Consider the following 15,670-nt stretch of genomic DNA (forward strand, 5'->3'; position numbering starts at 1 on the left):
CGCAGCCGCAGGGGAGCTGGGCGTGGGTGTGTTCACACTCTGAGGTCTTCGAACTTTGAACTTTTCTGTCAATCTGAGATTAATTCAAAATAAAAATCTGAAAACTCGGCTAGGTCTCCCAGGCCTCCCTCGTCGCACCCCCATCTGCTCCCCACACCCACTCTGCCTCGACGGGCCCAGCCCCTGCGGGGGGCCGGGGCAAGGTCCCCTGGGCTGCAGCCTGCTCCTCGGCAGGGCAGGGACACGCTCTGGGCCACCCCAGGTGTCAAGGTGGGCGCACAGACGAAGGCACAGCCTGGTGCCCTGCGAGCACCCGCCCTCCTCGGCTACCCCAGGCAGGACGCGCCGGGACCCGCGGCTTTGCTGCCGCACACGGCTGGCCTGGCAAGAAACAGCTGTCGGCCCTCAGCACCAGGGCATGCGGGTGGGGGCTGCACAGAACACCCACGGGTGACGCGGCCTGGGAGGCTCACAGTGACCTTTTGATTGTGCTTTCCAGACTTTCTACAGCGGTCCCGTTATTCTGTTTTGATAACCAAAATTTAAACAGCAAAAAACTAAAAGCACAAAAAGTCCTACTGAATGGAAGTCCGAGAGCAGATTTTTCTGAAACTAGTAACCTAAACCACCATCTGTCCCCTGCCCCAGCCGTGGGGGACCCTGCTCCCGGGAACAGCGCTCAGAGCTCAGAGCTGGGGAGAGGGCGGGGCCTGCGAGGGTCCCTGCCGGGCAGGTGGCTCCAACACCACCACAGGCCTCTCCCCACAGCCGACTGCTCTCGGAGCAAAGCCGCAGGCCCCGCCCGGCAAGGCAGGTGCTGGGCTCTGGTGAGAGGCAGCAGGCACCGCTCGCAGACTGACTGAGCCGGGACCTTCCTTCAGGGCTGGACGTCCCCTCTCAGGACGACCGTGCCCAGCATGCGTGCGGCTGGCGGCCCCAGACCCTCCCTGATGTGTGTCTGCTCCAGGCAGGAGCCTGTCCGGGCACAGCAGGACACACGCATCCTGGTGGCTCCTCCAGGGGCCAAGACGGTCAGGCCCGTGAAGGGGCAGAGCCGTCCGGGGGTCTGGGGACACCTCTGGAAAGGGACCTCAGGCAGCGGCAAGAAGGGGCGCCCCACGGGGCAGCCAGACCTGTGGTGTGCGGGGGCCGTGCGGGGCCCCCGGAGGTCGGGACCCTGGCCCGGCAGCCACGCGGCTCCCACCCTCCCCACGCTCACGCGGGCCTGGCCGGCGGCACTCACCACGGGGATGTGGAGCTTGCTCAGCGGCTTGCCGTCCAGGAGGTAGGAGCCCGTGTAGGTGACGTACTCGGCGTAGCACTGAGGCGCCTGTGGCGTGATGTAGCACAGGATCTTGCGCTTCTCCTCGATCTTCTTCCGGATCTGCAGGTACTCAAAGTACGGGTTCGACCGGTCGCTGTGGTAGGGCTCGATGTCGTCGAGCTTGATGGCGTCCACGATGGCGGCCAGCGTCTGCTGGATCACCTCCCGCGTCTGCCGCGTGGACGTGCTCAGTGGCTGCAGCTGCTGGCCCGAGCGCTGCAGGCGCCGCTTGCGCGGGTGCTGGGCCTGGGCGTCCTCGTCCTCGCACACGCGGCCCCGCGCCCTGGCGGCCGGGGCAGCCGGGCCCAGCTCCTTCTCGGGGGGCGGCGTGCTCTGCTTGCTCTGGTTGGCCAGCATCTGCGCCCGCGTCCTGGTCATGCGCTGGGGGGTCTCCTCCACTCTGGGGGCCTTCGGGGCTTCGGCTGTAGGTTTTGGTTCTGGTTCTGCAGCTTCCGGCTGGGCACTGCCCGGGGGGCCTTCGGCCGGGCCGGGGGCCACGCTGTCCTGGGCACCGGCACCGTCCGCAGTGTGCACCCGCACCGTGCTGTCCACGGCAGGGCTGTCTGGGGCACGGGGGGAGGCGGCGGGGGGCTCTTCAGCCTCAGCCCCGTCCTCCCCACCCCCTAGCGGGTGCTGTTCGGGGGGGATGGGCGCGGGCCCTGAGCTGGCGGCCACGTCCTCCGAGGCCTTCTCTTCCGGCACAGTCTCTGCCTCTGCCGTGGCCTCCGGGGCCACGCCCAGCTCTGCCTCTGCCACGGGCTCGGGCTCCACGGGCAGCGGGGCGGACGCCGGCGCGGGAGGCGGTGCTGGCTGTTCCTCGGCCACCAGTGCAGGGACGTCCCCACCTTTCACGACCACGGGGGCCCCTGGAGGAGTCTTTTCCGGAGGAGCAAGACTCTCTTCCACAGGCTCCGTTTCAACATCGGAAACATCCTTAGCCTGAAGAGGAAGCTCCGGCAGGGAGAAGGGCCCCAGGTCCAGGTCGTCCTCGGAGGTGGCGAAGGCGTCGGCCCAGGGCACGGGCTCCACCTGGCCAAGGGCAGACACAGACAGGTTGTGGCCGCTGTCCAGGAAGCTGCTTTCCAGGGGCCCCAGGGCTCCCACCTGGGTCGCCGTGGTTACACAGGCGGGCTCGGGGGCCACGTCAAGGGGGGCTTCCGGAAGGGACTTACAGTTGCTGAAGAAGGACTCCAGCCGGGAAGGGGGGGCATAAGGAGCTGCTTCTTCCGCGGTGGGGACAGCGGCGGGGACCACGTCCACGCAGCCGTGCTTGACCTCCTCCAGTCCCGGCTCGGTGACGGGCAAAGGGTATGAGACGGGCGAGACTGGGTACGGGGGCTCGGAGGTGCCGAAAGGCCCTGGGGTGGCAGGGTGCAGGGACTCTGGGAATCTCTGTGGAGACTTGAGCAAAATGTCCGGCCCCACGGGCCAGCTGACGGGGTTTTCGGAGGCGCTCGCGACCAAGCCGGAAGCGAGAGCCTGCTCGGCGGGGTGGACCCACTCCACGGGCTCCTCGGTGATGACGGTGCTGAACGGGCCCTCGTCCAGGGGCTCCAGGTAGCTGGGCTCCGGGGGGATGATGGCAGCTGTGGCCTGCTGGTCCTCCGTGGCGTCCAGAGGGAGGCCCAGGTCCGGGGGAAGGGCCCCTTCGAGGGAGGGGGCCAACAGCTCCCCTCTGGGAGGAGGGGAGGATTTTGCTTGTAAACTCGAGAAGACCCCATCTGGGGTTGGGGTGACGGTGACGACAGCCGTGGGTGGGCAGTGCAGAGCCTCGACTCGCGGGGACGGGACGCCGTAGTCCGGGGAGTAACAGCCTGGGGACAGGCACGCAAACTTGTCTGCGGGCACCGGGGGCAGGGTGGCTTTGTCCTCCAGCAGGTGCTGCCCGGGGGAGCCGTACCCGGCCGAGGCAGGGACACTCTGCTGCCTGAAGAGCTTGTCCCCAGCGCTGAACTCGTCCTCGGGGGTCCTCCTGATGTCCACGGACGCGGAGCGGTAAAGGTTTGTGGAGAGGGGCCTCGTGGGGGTCTGGCCGGGGTTCTCCGAGAGCCCGCCGGAAGCCACAGAGAACCTGTCGAGAAAGGAGGGGGAGCAGGCGCTGGCGGGGGTGGCGGAGACGGGCAGCGAGTGCTGGGAGTCGGCGCAGTCGAACACCAGGTCGGGGTAGTCGTCGGCGCTGCAGGACGGGGTCCGGGGCGTGTGCATCACCTCCTCGTAGCTGGGGCAGGACACCACCGACGTGGGGGTGGGCACCCCGGTGGGCCGGCTCTGCTCGGGCCTGGGAGAGGCGGGCAGGACCTCTTTCACGTGGGGCCCCGCGAACCAGTCTTTGGAGTCCGCGGCTGGTCCCGGGTGTAGCTTATTTTCGGCAGCGGTGGGCGCTGGAGCCGACTCCTTGAGCTTCCTGTCTTTAAACGGAGGGTCCTGCCCCGGCGGTTTCTTGGAGGGGGCGTCCAGCCCCTTCTTGCGCCCGTCCTCCGCCAGCTTCAGCCTCTCCTTGAGCTTGGGGTCCCCAGACCGGTGCCGCATCTTCTCCATCTGCTTCATCCTCTCCTTGTGCCTCTTGTGCCTCTCCTCGATCTCCAGGTCCTTCTGGGACAGCATCCTCTCGAAGCTGGTCATCATCAAGTCCCCGTCGCCCAGCAGCTTCTCCCTGGGCCTCGCGTCCCTCTTGCCCGGGTCCTTGGGCGGCACCAGCCTCTCGCTGCCGTTGCTGACCCTCCCTGCGTCGCCCTTGTCCTTCTCCGTGCCCTCCTTGAGTCTCTCCTTCAGTCTGGCTTCGCCCGGCTTCAGGCCCTCGTCCCTGCACTTGTCCTTGCAGGCGCCGGGCGGGTTGTCCTTGTCCCTGGCCGCGGGCTTCGGCTCCTCCTTGTGGTGCCGCAGGAACCCGTCCGCATGCTTGTCACGGGGCCTCTCCCGCTCGTCGCGCCACCTCTCCCGGTGCCTGTCCCTCTTCTTCTTCTCCCGCAGGGTGTTGACGGCACTAGATCCGTAAGGCTTCAGCTCCTTCTCTATTTTCTTGGAAGGTTCTCTTTCAGAATCGTTTTTGTCTTTCTTTTCGGTAGAAAACAATTCAATGGTTTTATCCAAGTCATCTTCTATTTCGGTTTTCACAGCGTAGGAAACGGCAAACGCGTCGCCGTCCAGGAAGTCCTTCTCGCACTGGCCGGAGTCCTTCCTGCTGCCGAGGTCCTTGAAGTCCTCGCTCTTCTCTCTCTTCTCGGCCTTCTCCCTCCTGGCTCGCTCCCGGTCGTGGCTCTTCTTGGACGATGACGAGGAGTGCCGGTGTCTCTCCTTCTCCTTCAGCCTCTCGGGGAGGCAGCCGCCCTCCCGGACCTTGTCCTCCAGGGCCGGCTCCGCGAAGGACACCTCCAGCAGGGTGCTCAGCCCCGCGTCCTGCCCGCGGTCCGTGAAGCTGTCGGACGAGACCTCGCTGGTCTTGTCGTTGGAGTCTTCCCGGAACTCGTGGAGCGCCTCCTCCTCCAGCTTCTCCAGCAAGCTCTTCTCCGTGTCGGTGGCTCTCGAAGACTTCCTTTCTTTGGAATGTTCTTTGTCCGACTTCTCCTTATGCTTGCTTTTAGCCTTGTCTTCAGTAGAGTGTTTCTTTTCGACCTTCTCAGGGAGCTTCTGTTTGTTTTTCTTTTCTTGGGTGGAGTCCACCGACACCCTGTCTTTCCTGTCCTTGTGTTTTTCTGCGGACTCTTTATCCTTCTTCTCCTTGTGCTTGTCGAAGAGCTTTTCCTTTCTGTCCTTGCCACCCTCGGCAGCCCCCCTGTCCTTGCGCTTGTCTCTGGGCTCCCTGTCCCTCTGCCTGTCCGAGTGCTGCTTGTCCGAGGACTTCCTGTGCCTGTCGGCGGCGCAGGGCTCCCTGGCGTCCTCCCGCTCCTGCGGCCCGTCCCGCTGCGCCTCGCCGGCCTCGCCGAGCTTGAACCCGCTGGCCACGTACTCGTCCTTGTCGTCCTCGCTCTCGTCTGTGAAGATGTCTGCGATGTACCAGCTTTTCTCTTTACCCCTCTTCTCGTCTTTCTTTTCCGAGAAGTCTTCTGAGATAATTCCAGGGAAAGTCTTCTCTTTTTTTTCTTTCCCTTGGTCAAGAGATGCTTTTCTTTCTTTGCCATGTATGTCTTTATGCTTTTCCTTGGCATCTTTTTTCTCTTTAAAACATTTATCAAATTCTTTGTCCTTCTGACATTTTTCAAGGATAGATTTTTCATTTTTGTCCTTGTCGCCGGACTTATCTTTGTATTTCTCTGGTTTCATTTTTTCCTTCCTCTCCTTCTCGGGGATCTCCTTCCTCTCCCTCTCTCTCACGGGGTGGTGCCTCTCCCAGGGCTCCAGGCTCTTGCCGCAGTCGCAGTCGGACTTGTCCTTGAAGATGCCCTCGCAGCCGTGCTCCCGGGGGTCCTCCCGGTGCACCTCGTCCGGCTTCGCTCGGCCGTCCTTGCGCTCCTTGGCCCCCTCCAGCAGGTCCTTCCGGTCCCGCCCGCCCTCTGCAGACTCTCTCCTCTTCTTGTCCTTTTCTGAAAGGTAGCTGGACAGGCCTTTATGCTTTTCCGCCTGGTCTTTCCTCTTCTCGGAGTTCTTATCCAGGTAGTCCCTGTCCTTCCTTCGGAAGAAGGCGTCTCGGTGGTCTCGCTTCTCCCGGTTCCGGCTGTCTCGCCTCCGCTCCCGGCTGTCCTCCTTCACCGTCTCCAAGATCAGCTTGGCCACAGAGTCACTTTTGATGTCCCTGTAGTCCGTCACTGGCGAGTCCCAACTGTCCTCCCCTTTGAAATCAAAGGATGAATCGGACAAGTCGGAAAACCACCTTTCCTGCTGGTCGTCGGAAAGGCTGAATTTGGTGTCTTCGTTCTCCAGAAACTGGTTTTTGTTACAATAGTCATCAAAAGCAGAGTCTTCTCTATAAACTTTTTCTTTTTTGAGTTTGTCTTTATCTTCTTTAAAAGTCTTCTCTTTTGAAATTTTGTCCTCTTTTAAATCATTCTTTTTCTCTAATTTTGAGGGCCGGTCTTTTGACTTTTTCTTTCTTTCCTCTTTGTAGAGTCTCAGCTTTTCTTCTTTCGGAGACTTCTCCTTCACAGATTTCTCCTTCTCCGCTTTATTCAAACGGTCTTTCTCTTCTCGGAAAGACCTGCCAACGTCTTTGTTCATGTCTTTGATTCTCCTTAGGGACTTTTCCTCCTTGGAGACTTTTATCATCTCATCTTTAAAGAGCCATTCTTTTTCTTCTGATTTCATTTTGCTAAGTTTCTCCTCTTTCTTAAAATGGTCTCTGTCGTGCTTTAATACTTTTAACTTATTTTCAGTGGAAATATCGTTATCTAAAAGTATAGCCTTCTCTGGTTTTTGTTTGGAGTCCTCATACTCGTAAGTAAAACTTTTCAATTTAAGCTCCTGACTGACCGAACACTGTCCTTTCTCCTTGTTTTTGTGTTTATGTTTTGTTTTGTGTTTTTTGATGACTTTGCCCTCCTTGTCCAGCTTGGGGATGACGCCGTCCACGGCGGGGTGGAAGGAGTTCTTCTTCTCGCACAGGGCGCTCTGCAGCCCGCCCCTCTTCCTGTGCTCCGGCTTCTTCCGCGCCGGCTTCAGCGACTCCACGCTGGAGCCCTCAGAGGAGTAATCAGACTCACTGGTCAGTCTCGTCCTTGTGGAGTCCGATAAAGAGCTGACCTCAGACCAGGCAGGGGAAGAAATGGTTTTCCAATTGTCTGTCCGCCAGTGCTTGGCGTGCTGGTCCGTGTGGTTGGGCTTGTGGGCTGCGGAGCTCCCGTGGGACGAGGTGGAGGAGGCGGACAGGGAGCTGAACAGGGAGGGGTCCTTCAGCACCAGGGGGGACTCCTTGAGGCAGCTGGAGCTCCCCACGGAGCCCCTGTCGTCCTCCTCGCTCTCCGAGCACTCGCTCTCGGACTCCGAGGAGCAGAACCTGTCGTTCCTCTTTCCAAACCGAACCTCTTTGCCTTTTGTTTCCTTCTTTCGCTTCTTTTTCACTTTGTTTTTCTCCTTCTGCTGCTTGGCACTTGCCGGCTCTCGCGTCTTGTTGCCAGGCAGCATCGTGTGCGCCGAGAGCCTCAGCTTCTCCCCCGTCCCCACGGCGGCGCTCACGTCCTCCTCGTCCGACGTGTCTGACAAGATGCGATGGGACGCTTTCTTTGGTGCAATCGTATTGTTTTTAGTGTAACTTTTAACTTCCATTTTGGGTATAGAAACGAAACTACTTGACTTGGCCTCTTTCCTGTAGTCCTTTTTTAGCAAGTGCTTGTCGTCCACTGGAGGGACCCTGTCCTGCTCGTCATCCTCGTCAAACTCGTACTCGTCCTTGACGGGGGTCACCGTTTTCTGCGGCTCTGGATTCTTGGCCTTGTGCTTGGGGCCCTTTTCAAACTCAGAGTCCGTGTTGTTGCCGTCCACGGAACTGGAGGGTGCGAAGGAGGGGGCGTCTTCCTCTTCTGAGCTCTCTGTGGGGGCAGGAAGGGAGAGGTCAGAAGCGGGTTCTAAACAACTCCCTGGCAACAGCCAGGGAAAGGCAGCTCTGCGGACGAGCCCTGCAGAAAGACCTCCCCAAAGCCCGGTCACCCCAGGGAGGGAGGGAGACCTGGCCGCCCACACCCTGCGCCTGGCAACTGCTCTCCACCCAGTGAAACCTGAGACCAACCACAGGTGGAAGAAAACCAAAGACAGGTCTGCTCAGAGACGGGCCTGGCACCTTAGCAGTGACACCACGGGCTTCTCGGCAGTGAAACCCCTGGGCAAGGGCTCCCGCGTCCCAAGTTCCTGGGGACGGTGTGTGCAGATCTGCAGACGCAACACCACAAGCCAACGCTGCAGCGCTGCTCCTGCCATCACGGCAGTAACAGAAAGCACCCCGCCCCCGCTCCCCAGCCCACCCAACTCACCCGTCGAGCTCTCTTCACTGGACGTGTAGGTGCCTTTGCCCAGCAGGAGGTTCACCATGGTTGGGGAATTGGCTACTTTCAATGGCGTCTCGCCCTTCCTGTTGCTCTGCTGAGGGTTCCCTCCGTAGCGCAGCAGCAGCTTCACCACCTGCAAAACACGGGCAGCCGCGTCAGCGAGCTATCTGGAACACGCCCGCTCTGTCACTTCTGTATGTAACCACCGCCACGGCAAGACCCCCGTGTTCAACCCGAGAGCAGCCCCTGGAGGTCCGAGTGTGCGGGTGCTGTGCGCACAGCCACTGTCTGAGGGGGTCTCTGTGCGCCCGGCAAGGCCGTCCCTCTTCCGAGGGGGCGGCGGGCCTCTGCCTGGCTCCGGGGCGTTTTCCTACCACTCCTCTGTGGCGACCGGACACTGCCCACGAGTCTTCTCAGAGGCTGTCCCCTCCCACCAACCACGGGCCAGCACTGCAGAGCCCAGGTGGTCGTGGAAAATTCTGGCAGCTTAGGGGGGAGTTTTTATTGGGGTGGGGGTGGGGACACAAAACAGAGGAAACAAATACCAAGTTTCTGCAAGCCAGTTTATTTTTTATTTTCATTTACATTAGGAAATAAAATAACCTCTTCCTTGCTTGATTTTACACGGTAAGAATGGTCACAGGAAGGACAAAACACCCACGGTGACATTCCAACAACTCCGTTCCACTGTGTGTGCTCCACACGCCCAAGACAGCGACTCAGTGAGCTCAAGTAATTAAATTTAATCTCAACTTTAGTCCAGTCTGAGATTAGAGCGTTCAAAGAGTCTTTAATGAAGTTTTGTGTAAACTCTTGTCACTCACAGACTCTATTTCCACGTAGCATGTTGTACTCCACACTGCTCGACCAGCACAGAGCTTTGTGTGCACCAGTGTCCTACAGCTGCGGTGACACGTCACCACAGCCCAGGCTCACAGCTCTGGAGGTCAGAGGTCCACAGCCAGCCTCCCTGGCCGGGCTAATGCCAACGTGCCAGCAGGGCCGGCTCCTTCCTCTCCCACCACGCGAGTCGCTGGCAGAATTCAGCTCCTTGCAGGGGCAGGACTGAGGGCCGCGTCCCCAGCTGCTGGTGCCACCAATTGCTGGCCCCTTCCTCTGAGGCCAGCAGTGCAGGTCGGGGTCCACCTGGCTCCTGCTGCTTCTGGGCTCTGACCCAGCCAGCAGAGGCTCTCAAGCTCTAAGGACCCAGGGGGTCACTCTGTGCCTGCCCAGGTGATCCGGACCACGTCCCCACACGGAGCCACACACCCGCAGGTGCCAGGGTCACACAGGGACAGCCTGGGGGCCATTAGCTTCCTACTTCACCATGTTTCCACGGTATTTGACATTTTCCATAATAAAAAGTTTAAAAATGATAATTACAGAGGAATAAAGATTGAAAGGAGGACCCCCACCCCAGCCTCATGTCACTCCCTGCCCACTCCCCCCAGGTACTGTGTGGCAAATCCCAGACATGGCATCAGCTTTGTCAGTGTTTTTCTCAAAGAGCCCTTAAAAAACAAATAAAACAAACCATAGTGCTGTTATCATTAACTAAAAATTTAACGGTAATTTTTTAACATCAAATACACACTCAGTGTTTAGATTTTCCCCAGTTGTTTCACAAACCTGTTAATTCAGAGCCCCTCACCACGCCCTGTCCCCCAAACTACATTCCTTGCACCCAGATGCTGGGGGTTCCTGGCATCTCCTGCAATGGCCAAGCAGGGGCTGCTGCACAGCACTAGGACGTTCGACAGGCAGGGCCGTCTCCCCCCACATTCAGGCTGTCCTGGCTGGGGCTAGGGCTCTGCACGGGGCTGCTGGCAGCAGTTCCAGTTAGACCCCAGCACCTGTGCGCCAGCCCCGCTTTCCAGCAGGCGAGGTGGGCCGGGCACATCGCCTAGGTCTCTGGCCTCCGACCAGGCAGCAGCCGTGTGCCCGTGGAGGCCACGTCCTCCCTGTGCTCCCTGTCCCCGGGCTGCTCACAACGGTCACCTTCCTCAGCTCCATTCTCTCGGCCTGTGTGCCGGCTACACCTCTGGGTATAACCTCTTTCCAGACCCCGCAGGGTCTGCCCGGCAGGTCTAACGGTGCCACGGCAACGCGCTGCCCCAGCAGCCGCCCCAGCTCTGCCTCCATTTGGGCGCCACCGTTCACCCCCCAAAATCCAACCAGACCCACGTGGCCGGTGGACACGAGCCTTTTACACGTGCTTTAGGTGGTACCTGTCAGAACCAGGAGGCCGTCCAGGTGCTAACCTGGGCTGAGAACGCCGGGGCAGGCAGAGGGACACCTGGGCCTTCAGGGAGAGGGAGGCAAAGCCTCCCCCCAGTGCCCAACACCACAGCAGCTGGGACAGAGGAGCACGAAGCCACACAACAGTCCAGACGTCAGAGCACAGACCAGACGGGAGGGCCGAGGGAAGATGCCAACCTTGTAGTGCCCGTTGTTGGCGGCATCGTGCAAAGGCGTGTCGTCGTCCAGGCCCTTGGTGTTCACCTCCGCGCCCGCCGCCAGCAGCTGCTTTGCGACATCGTAGTAGCCCCGGTTACACGCCTCATGCAGCGCCGTCCAGCCTGGAAGCAGACACTTGGGACATACGTCATTGAATCCTCCAGAACCTCACTCCACTTTTTTTTTGAGACAGAGTCTCACCCTATTGCCCAGACTAGAGTGCCGTGGCGTCAGCCTCGCTCACAGCAACCTCAAACTCCTGGGCTCAAGCGATTCTCCTGCCTCAGCCTCCCAAGTAGCTGGGACACAGGCATGCGCCACCATGCCCGGCTAATTTTTTCTATGTATATTTTTAGTCATTCAGAGAATTTCTTTTTATTTTTAGTAGAGACAGGGTCTCGCTCTGGCTCAGGCTGGTCTTGAACTCCTGAGCTCAAGCGATCCTCCCACCTCGGCCTCCCAGGGCACTGGGATTACAGGTGTGAGCCACCGCGCCCGGCCCAACTCACTGCTGTCTCCTGAAGCAGTGCTGTGTGTGCCGAACGGCCAGGGACGGAGGCCGGGGCGCAAGGGCTACGGTCTGGGTGCTGGCCCAGAGCAGGCCTCAGTTCCCCTCCCTGTGGCCCCTGTGAGCACCTGAGTCCCTGCGTGTGGCCTGCAGATTAGCAGCCTCTGTGGTGACAGCCCCGCAGTGCAGGGAACTGTGAACACACAGTGTGACCAACAAGAGCCTCATCCCTGGGTGTCCATCAACACAGAGAGAAGAAAAACCTCCCACCCTGAAACCAGGGAAACTGAGGCCGAGACAGCTCTTGCTGAGCCCACGGCCAGTGTGGCTGCGGCACCAGCGTGAGAACAGGGCTCGGCCCATGGAGCAGCCGTCAGTGCTTTGCAAAAGCTTCCTTTAGGAAAACTGCCTTATAGAAAACGGTGCTAAATTAGTGTGAGTCAGACAGCTGTAAACAGGGCAGTGGGAAACATCTAGAAGGATTCCATATGGAAACCACTTCCCTGGTCTTCTGTTCAGGGCACAGACAGCTCTGGAGTGTGGGTGACGCATCAGTGTGATGGGAGTTATTTTATGCAAAAAAAAAAAACCACCTGAACTCACGGGGCCCTTAAAACGCATCAGGCCCTTAGCCCCTGTCAGATCTGGGGAGCAAGCCCGGCTGCAACTGAAAATGTGGGGTATCGTCTGGCTGCATCTCCCAAACGAGCCTCTGGACAGACCCGTGTCAGGGAAGGGGCCTCTGCCGGGGACGCAGCCGCAGCCGCCACACAGCAGGAGCCGACCCTGCAGGGCCAGGAACGGGGTTCTCCTGAGACAGGAGAATAAAAGTCTTCTCTTAAAAACAACAAAAAACAAGCATGATCTATCATTACACTGGCACGAGCAGCCCCAGCCACGCACAAGCATCCCCATGTGGCCTGTGGGCCCTGGCGGCGCAGGGGCCACTCACCCGCGAAGTCCTTGACGTTGACGTCCGCCCCCTCGCTGATGAGCTCCTTGATGCGCCGCGCGTCCCCCCGGATGGCGGCCCGGTGCAGGCGGGTCTCTCCTCGCTCGTTCCTCTTGTTCACCTTGTCTTTGGTCTTGGAGGCCGAGCTGGGCGTCCCCTTCTGGCACACTGCAGACTGGGAGGGGTGCTTTGGTGTTGTGTCTACTGCAGGCCAAGGAGGGGACAGGGGGTGTCACTGCGTAGCAACCTCGAGAACGGGGCCATTTTCAGGAGGTGAAGGGGCCACCTTTGCATGGACGCTCGTCCCGGGACCACGGCGTCCCTGGGGACCACGGCGTCCCCCAGGGGGCAGGCACAGCAGCAGGGCTGACCAGGCAGAGCACCTGGCAGTCACAGGGGCCACCCTCCCCGCCAGCTCACCTGGGCTGTTTGCAGACTCCTCAGCTGTCATCTGCATGAGAAGAGCCACCTGCTGGCGCTCGGAGAGCGGGTAGCCAGCTCGGATCCCAGACAGCCCCACGCCAAACAGCAGCCCGGCCTTGCGGGTGACCGGCTCCTTCTTAATCCTCTTCCGCTCAGGACCCTGCTTCTCTGTGAGGCGGGCGGAGGAGAGAGGGAGGGAGATTTCATGCCATCGAGTCCTGGGAACCCAGGTCCTCACCTAACGTTACGGAGCCCCTGCATCCACTGACAGACTTACGGAGCGGAGGGAAGGCCAGCGGGAGAGCAGGCGGTGCTGGGAACGTTAAGCCGCCCACCCTCACCTCTCGGCAGGAACCGAGTCAGGACACACCGCGTCACAGCCCAGCAAGGCGGCTGAGCCTGGGCCCCGGCCACCTTCACTCACTCCAGCTCCTCTCCTGAGCCTCCCCAGACCTCGTGCCACACACGAGCGGTGGGACGGCTTAGCACCAGTGCCCTGGCTCACACAGGACAGGTCTCTAAGTACACGTGTCTCTAATTAAGTTCCGCCTTCCCCATCCCTCCTCCAAACAAACAGTGCAGATATAAAATGGCAGACAGAGTTTAAAAATACATAAATAAATCAAGGCCAACTTGTCAGTACTGTACCTTTCTTCTTGCTTCTAGGAACCTCCATTTCATGCCATGGTGCTTCGAGGAGCGTACCAGCCTTGCAGTACCACAACATGGACTGAGCTGGAGGCATCTAAAGGCATCAACACAGAGCACTAACAAGATACGATGCAACAGCTGGCGCTTCCGTCTTAGCCTCCGCGTAACAAGCAAGCCCTAGCTCGTCTGACCCGCTACCAAGTGCCCTGCCGACCTGCGGGGTCCTGTGCTGTGCTGCTGCGAGGAGGCAGGGTGGGGGACCAGAGACCCCGGCACCCTCGCCAGGCACACAGACGCTGCCTCCTCCTCTGCCCTCGCAGGTGCCCTCCTGGTGACGCCACCGGGGACCAGGCTCTCTGAGCCTGGGCGCAGGGCCAAGATGGCGTGGGGGTGCTCTGGGTCACGGGGCGCCACTCGCAGGCGTGTGAGCCTGACTTGGGGGAGGAGGGTTGCCACGGGAGACGCAGGTCTCTTAAGTTCTCCCAGGAGGTTCCCTTCCTCTCCCGCCAGCACCTCACGCAGCCCTCTCTTCAGGGCTTAACCGGCTCCCTGGGCGGGCGTGTGGCCCTAGAGAAGTGGGTGACGTCTGTAAACAGGGACTCAACGGGTCACACACCGGCCTGGTCAGAGAGAGACTGGCCTCCAGCTCCCAGGACAACAGCCCCTCGCTGCTCGCCCTGGCCCTGCTGGCGCGTCCACCACAGCGGCCTGTGCCAGAGCCACTTGCGCCCTGCCGAGAATGCCGATTTCTGTGCTCATGTGACAAACCTGCAGGCAAAAAAATGCCCGGCTACTCTGCCAGCTCCACAACTCACAGGTAAAATCCCAAGGACCGCAGCGGCCACCACCACCTAGTTTGTAAGCAACCCATGATGCACAGATCTGAGGAAGGAAGAAAATTCCAGAAACAACCCGAACGTTGGTGCTGGCCGCTCAATCTACCTGTAAACTGTCAAACGCAGTGCTGAGGGAAACGGCCTTGTCCTCGGCCACAGGTCTGCAGGTGACCAGGAGCCCACAGACAGCCCCGCTCAGGGCCAGCAGCCCACGGAAGCTCCACAAACGAACCACACTTCGGAAGGGCCTCTGGGCCACTGTCACTGGGTGGCGTGTGTGTTCCACAGGTCTCTGTGCGCGTCCCTGTGCTCCTACTCACACCCCAGCCCAGCCCCTGCACCCGGTGACCCGCTGTCCACGGCAACGTCTGCACAAGGACAGCAGCAGGCCTGAGCCTCCCCTTCCAGGGAAGGGCGTGAGGCTGCAGAGCCTCCCTGTGCCAGGGGGCCTCAGACTGCCCCACGGGCTTCCACACGGGCACCCACAGGTCCCCTCTCCCTGCAGGGAGGCCCAGAATCGCCCGGGAAGCCAGGACCCTGTGTGTGGCCCTGCCCACCCTGACCGAGCTGAGCCCAGACAGGTCAAGAGACCTGCCCCTCCCGCCCCCACCCAGAGCAGCGGGGTCTAACGCTCTGGACACAGAGCCAGGGCGGACTGGGCTGGGTGTGCCCGGACCCCCCAGTGCACACGTTGCCATGCTTTCGAGGTCAAGGGGGCCGGGCAGGAGTGCACCAGTCTGGACAGGACCCCACCCCGCAAATCCCTGAATGGCAGCTGGAACCACCAGGGTTCTTCTGCCCAGACGCTTCCTCCCCACGCAGGACTCGCCCACTCCCGCAGGGTGGCTGTGTCAGGCGTGTGCAAGACCGAGCGGGACTTTCCAGGTGGGCGCCACGGCCTGGGCTTCAGGGGCAGGGACGCACGGCTCCTGCTGCCCACTCACTGCCTCGGTGGAGAAGGACTGAGTTCACTTCCCCTCGCGGCCAGGACGGCTGAGGAAGGTGCGGGGGCCCTGCCGCGCCTGTGGTGGTGGGTCCTGGTGCTGGAGCCCCAGCAGGGATGGCACTCTGCCCCCACAGCTGTGACTGGGACATCTGCCCCCGCAGCCCTGCACGGCTGTGACCGGGACATCTTACTTGTCCTGACACGGAAAAAGAATCCAGTGTGAACTAAGACCTCTCGGGATGCCAATTTCTCCATCCTGAAACCGGCACCTGCAGCTATGAGCGTCTGCAAGGGCCGACCACGCACCTCCCCACACTCGGGACCAGCGGAGCTGCGTGTCTGTTGGGTGGGAGGCGCCTGCCGAGGGGGCCTGGGGGAGGGGAAGGCACCACTGCAGCCCCGTCCCCAGGTGCAGAGACGACGTCCACTGTCCACGCTGGCCCAGCCAGGCCGCTCGGGGCATCTGCACCACCACGTGGGACAGAAGGGACCCTGCAGAAGGGACACCTGCCACCTGCCGGTACCTTAGCCTAGAGGGCTATGGGGCCCACCCAGAGCTGAGTGCCCAGTGAGAAAGCCCCAGGCCTGCGGGGGGAGGAGAGGGGAGTGGGGAGCGACTCAGAGCTGCCACTCGGGACAACCAGCAAGTGCCTTCAGGATGC

General features: G+C 60.7%; 1 protein-coding gene across 6 annotated transcripts in view; it reads right to left on the reverse strand.

The window, feature by feature from the left end:
• ANKRD11 (ankyrin repeat domain containing 11) overlaps window positions 1-15,670 on the reverse strand; it is a 160,468-nt gene that overhangs the window by 6,246 nt on the left and 138,552 nt on the right. For 5 of the 6 annotated variants that reach the window (XM_045533842.1, XM_045533841.1, XM_045533843.1 and 2 more), the window contains 5 exons: window positions 12,573-12,743; window positions 12,153-12,356; window positions 10,672-10,814; window positions 8,221-8,368; window positions 1,244-7,782 (listed from right to left, as the gene is read on the reverse strand). In XM_045533842.1, coding sequence (XP_045389798.1) covers window positions 1,244-7,782; window positions 8,221-8,368; window positions 10,672-10,814; window positions 12,153-12,356; window positions 12,573-12,743 — 7,205 coding nt within the window. Of the gene's footprint in view, window positions 1-1,243; window positions 7,783-8,220; window positions 8,369-10,671; window positions 10,815-12,152; window positions 12,357-12,572; window positions 12,744-13,223; window positions 13,321-15,670 lie in introns of all 6 variants that reach the window. The other variant, XM_045533846.1, reaches the window with a different exon arrangement.

The sequence above is a fragment of the Lemur catta genome, chromosome 20, assembly GCF_020740605.2.
Source record: "Lemur catta isolate mLemCat1 chromosome 20, mLemCat1.pri, whole genome shotgun sequence".
NCBI classification, from domain to species: Eukaryota; Metazoa; Chordata; class Mammalia; order Primates; family Lemuridae; genus Lemur; species Lemur catta.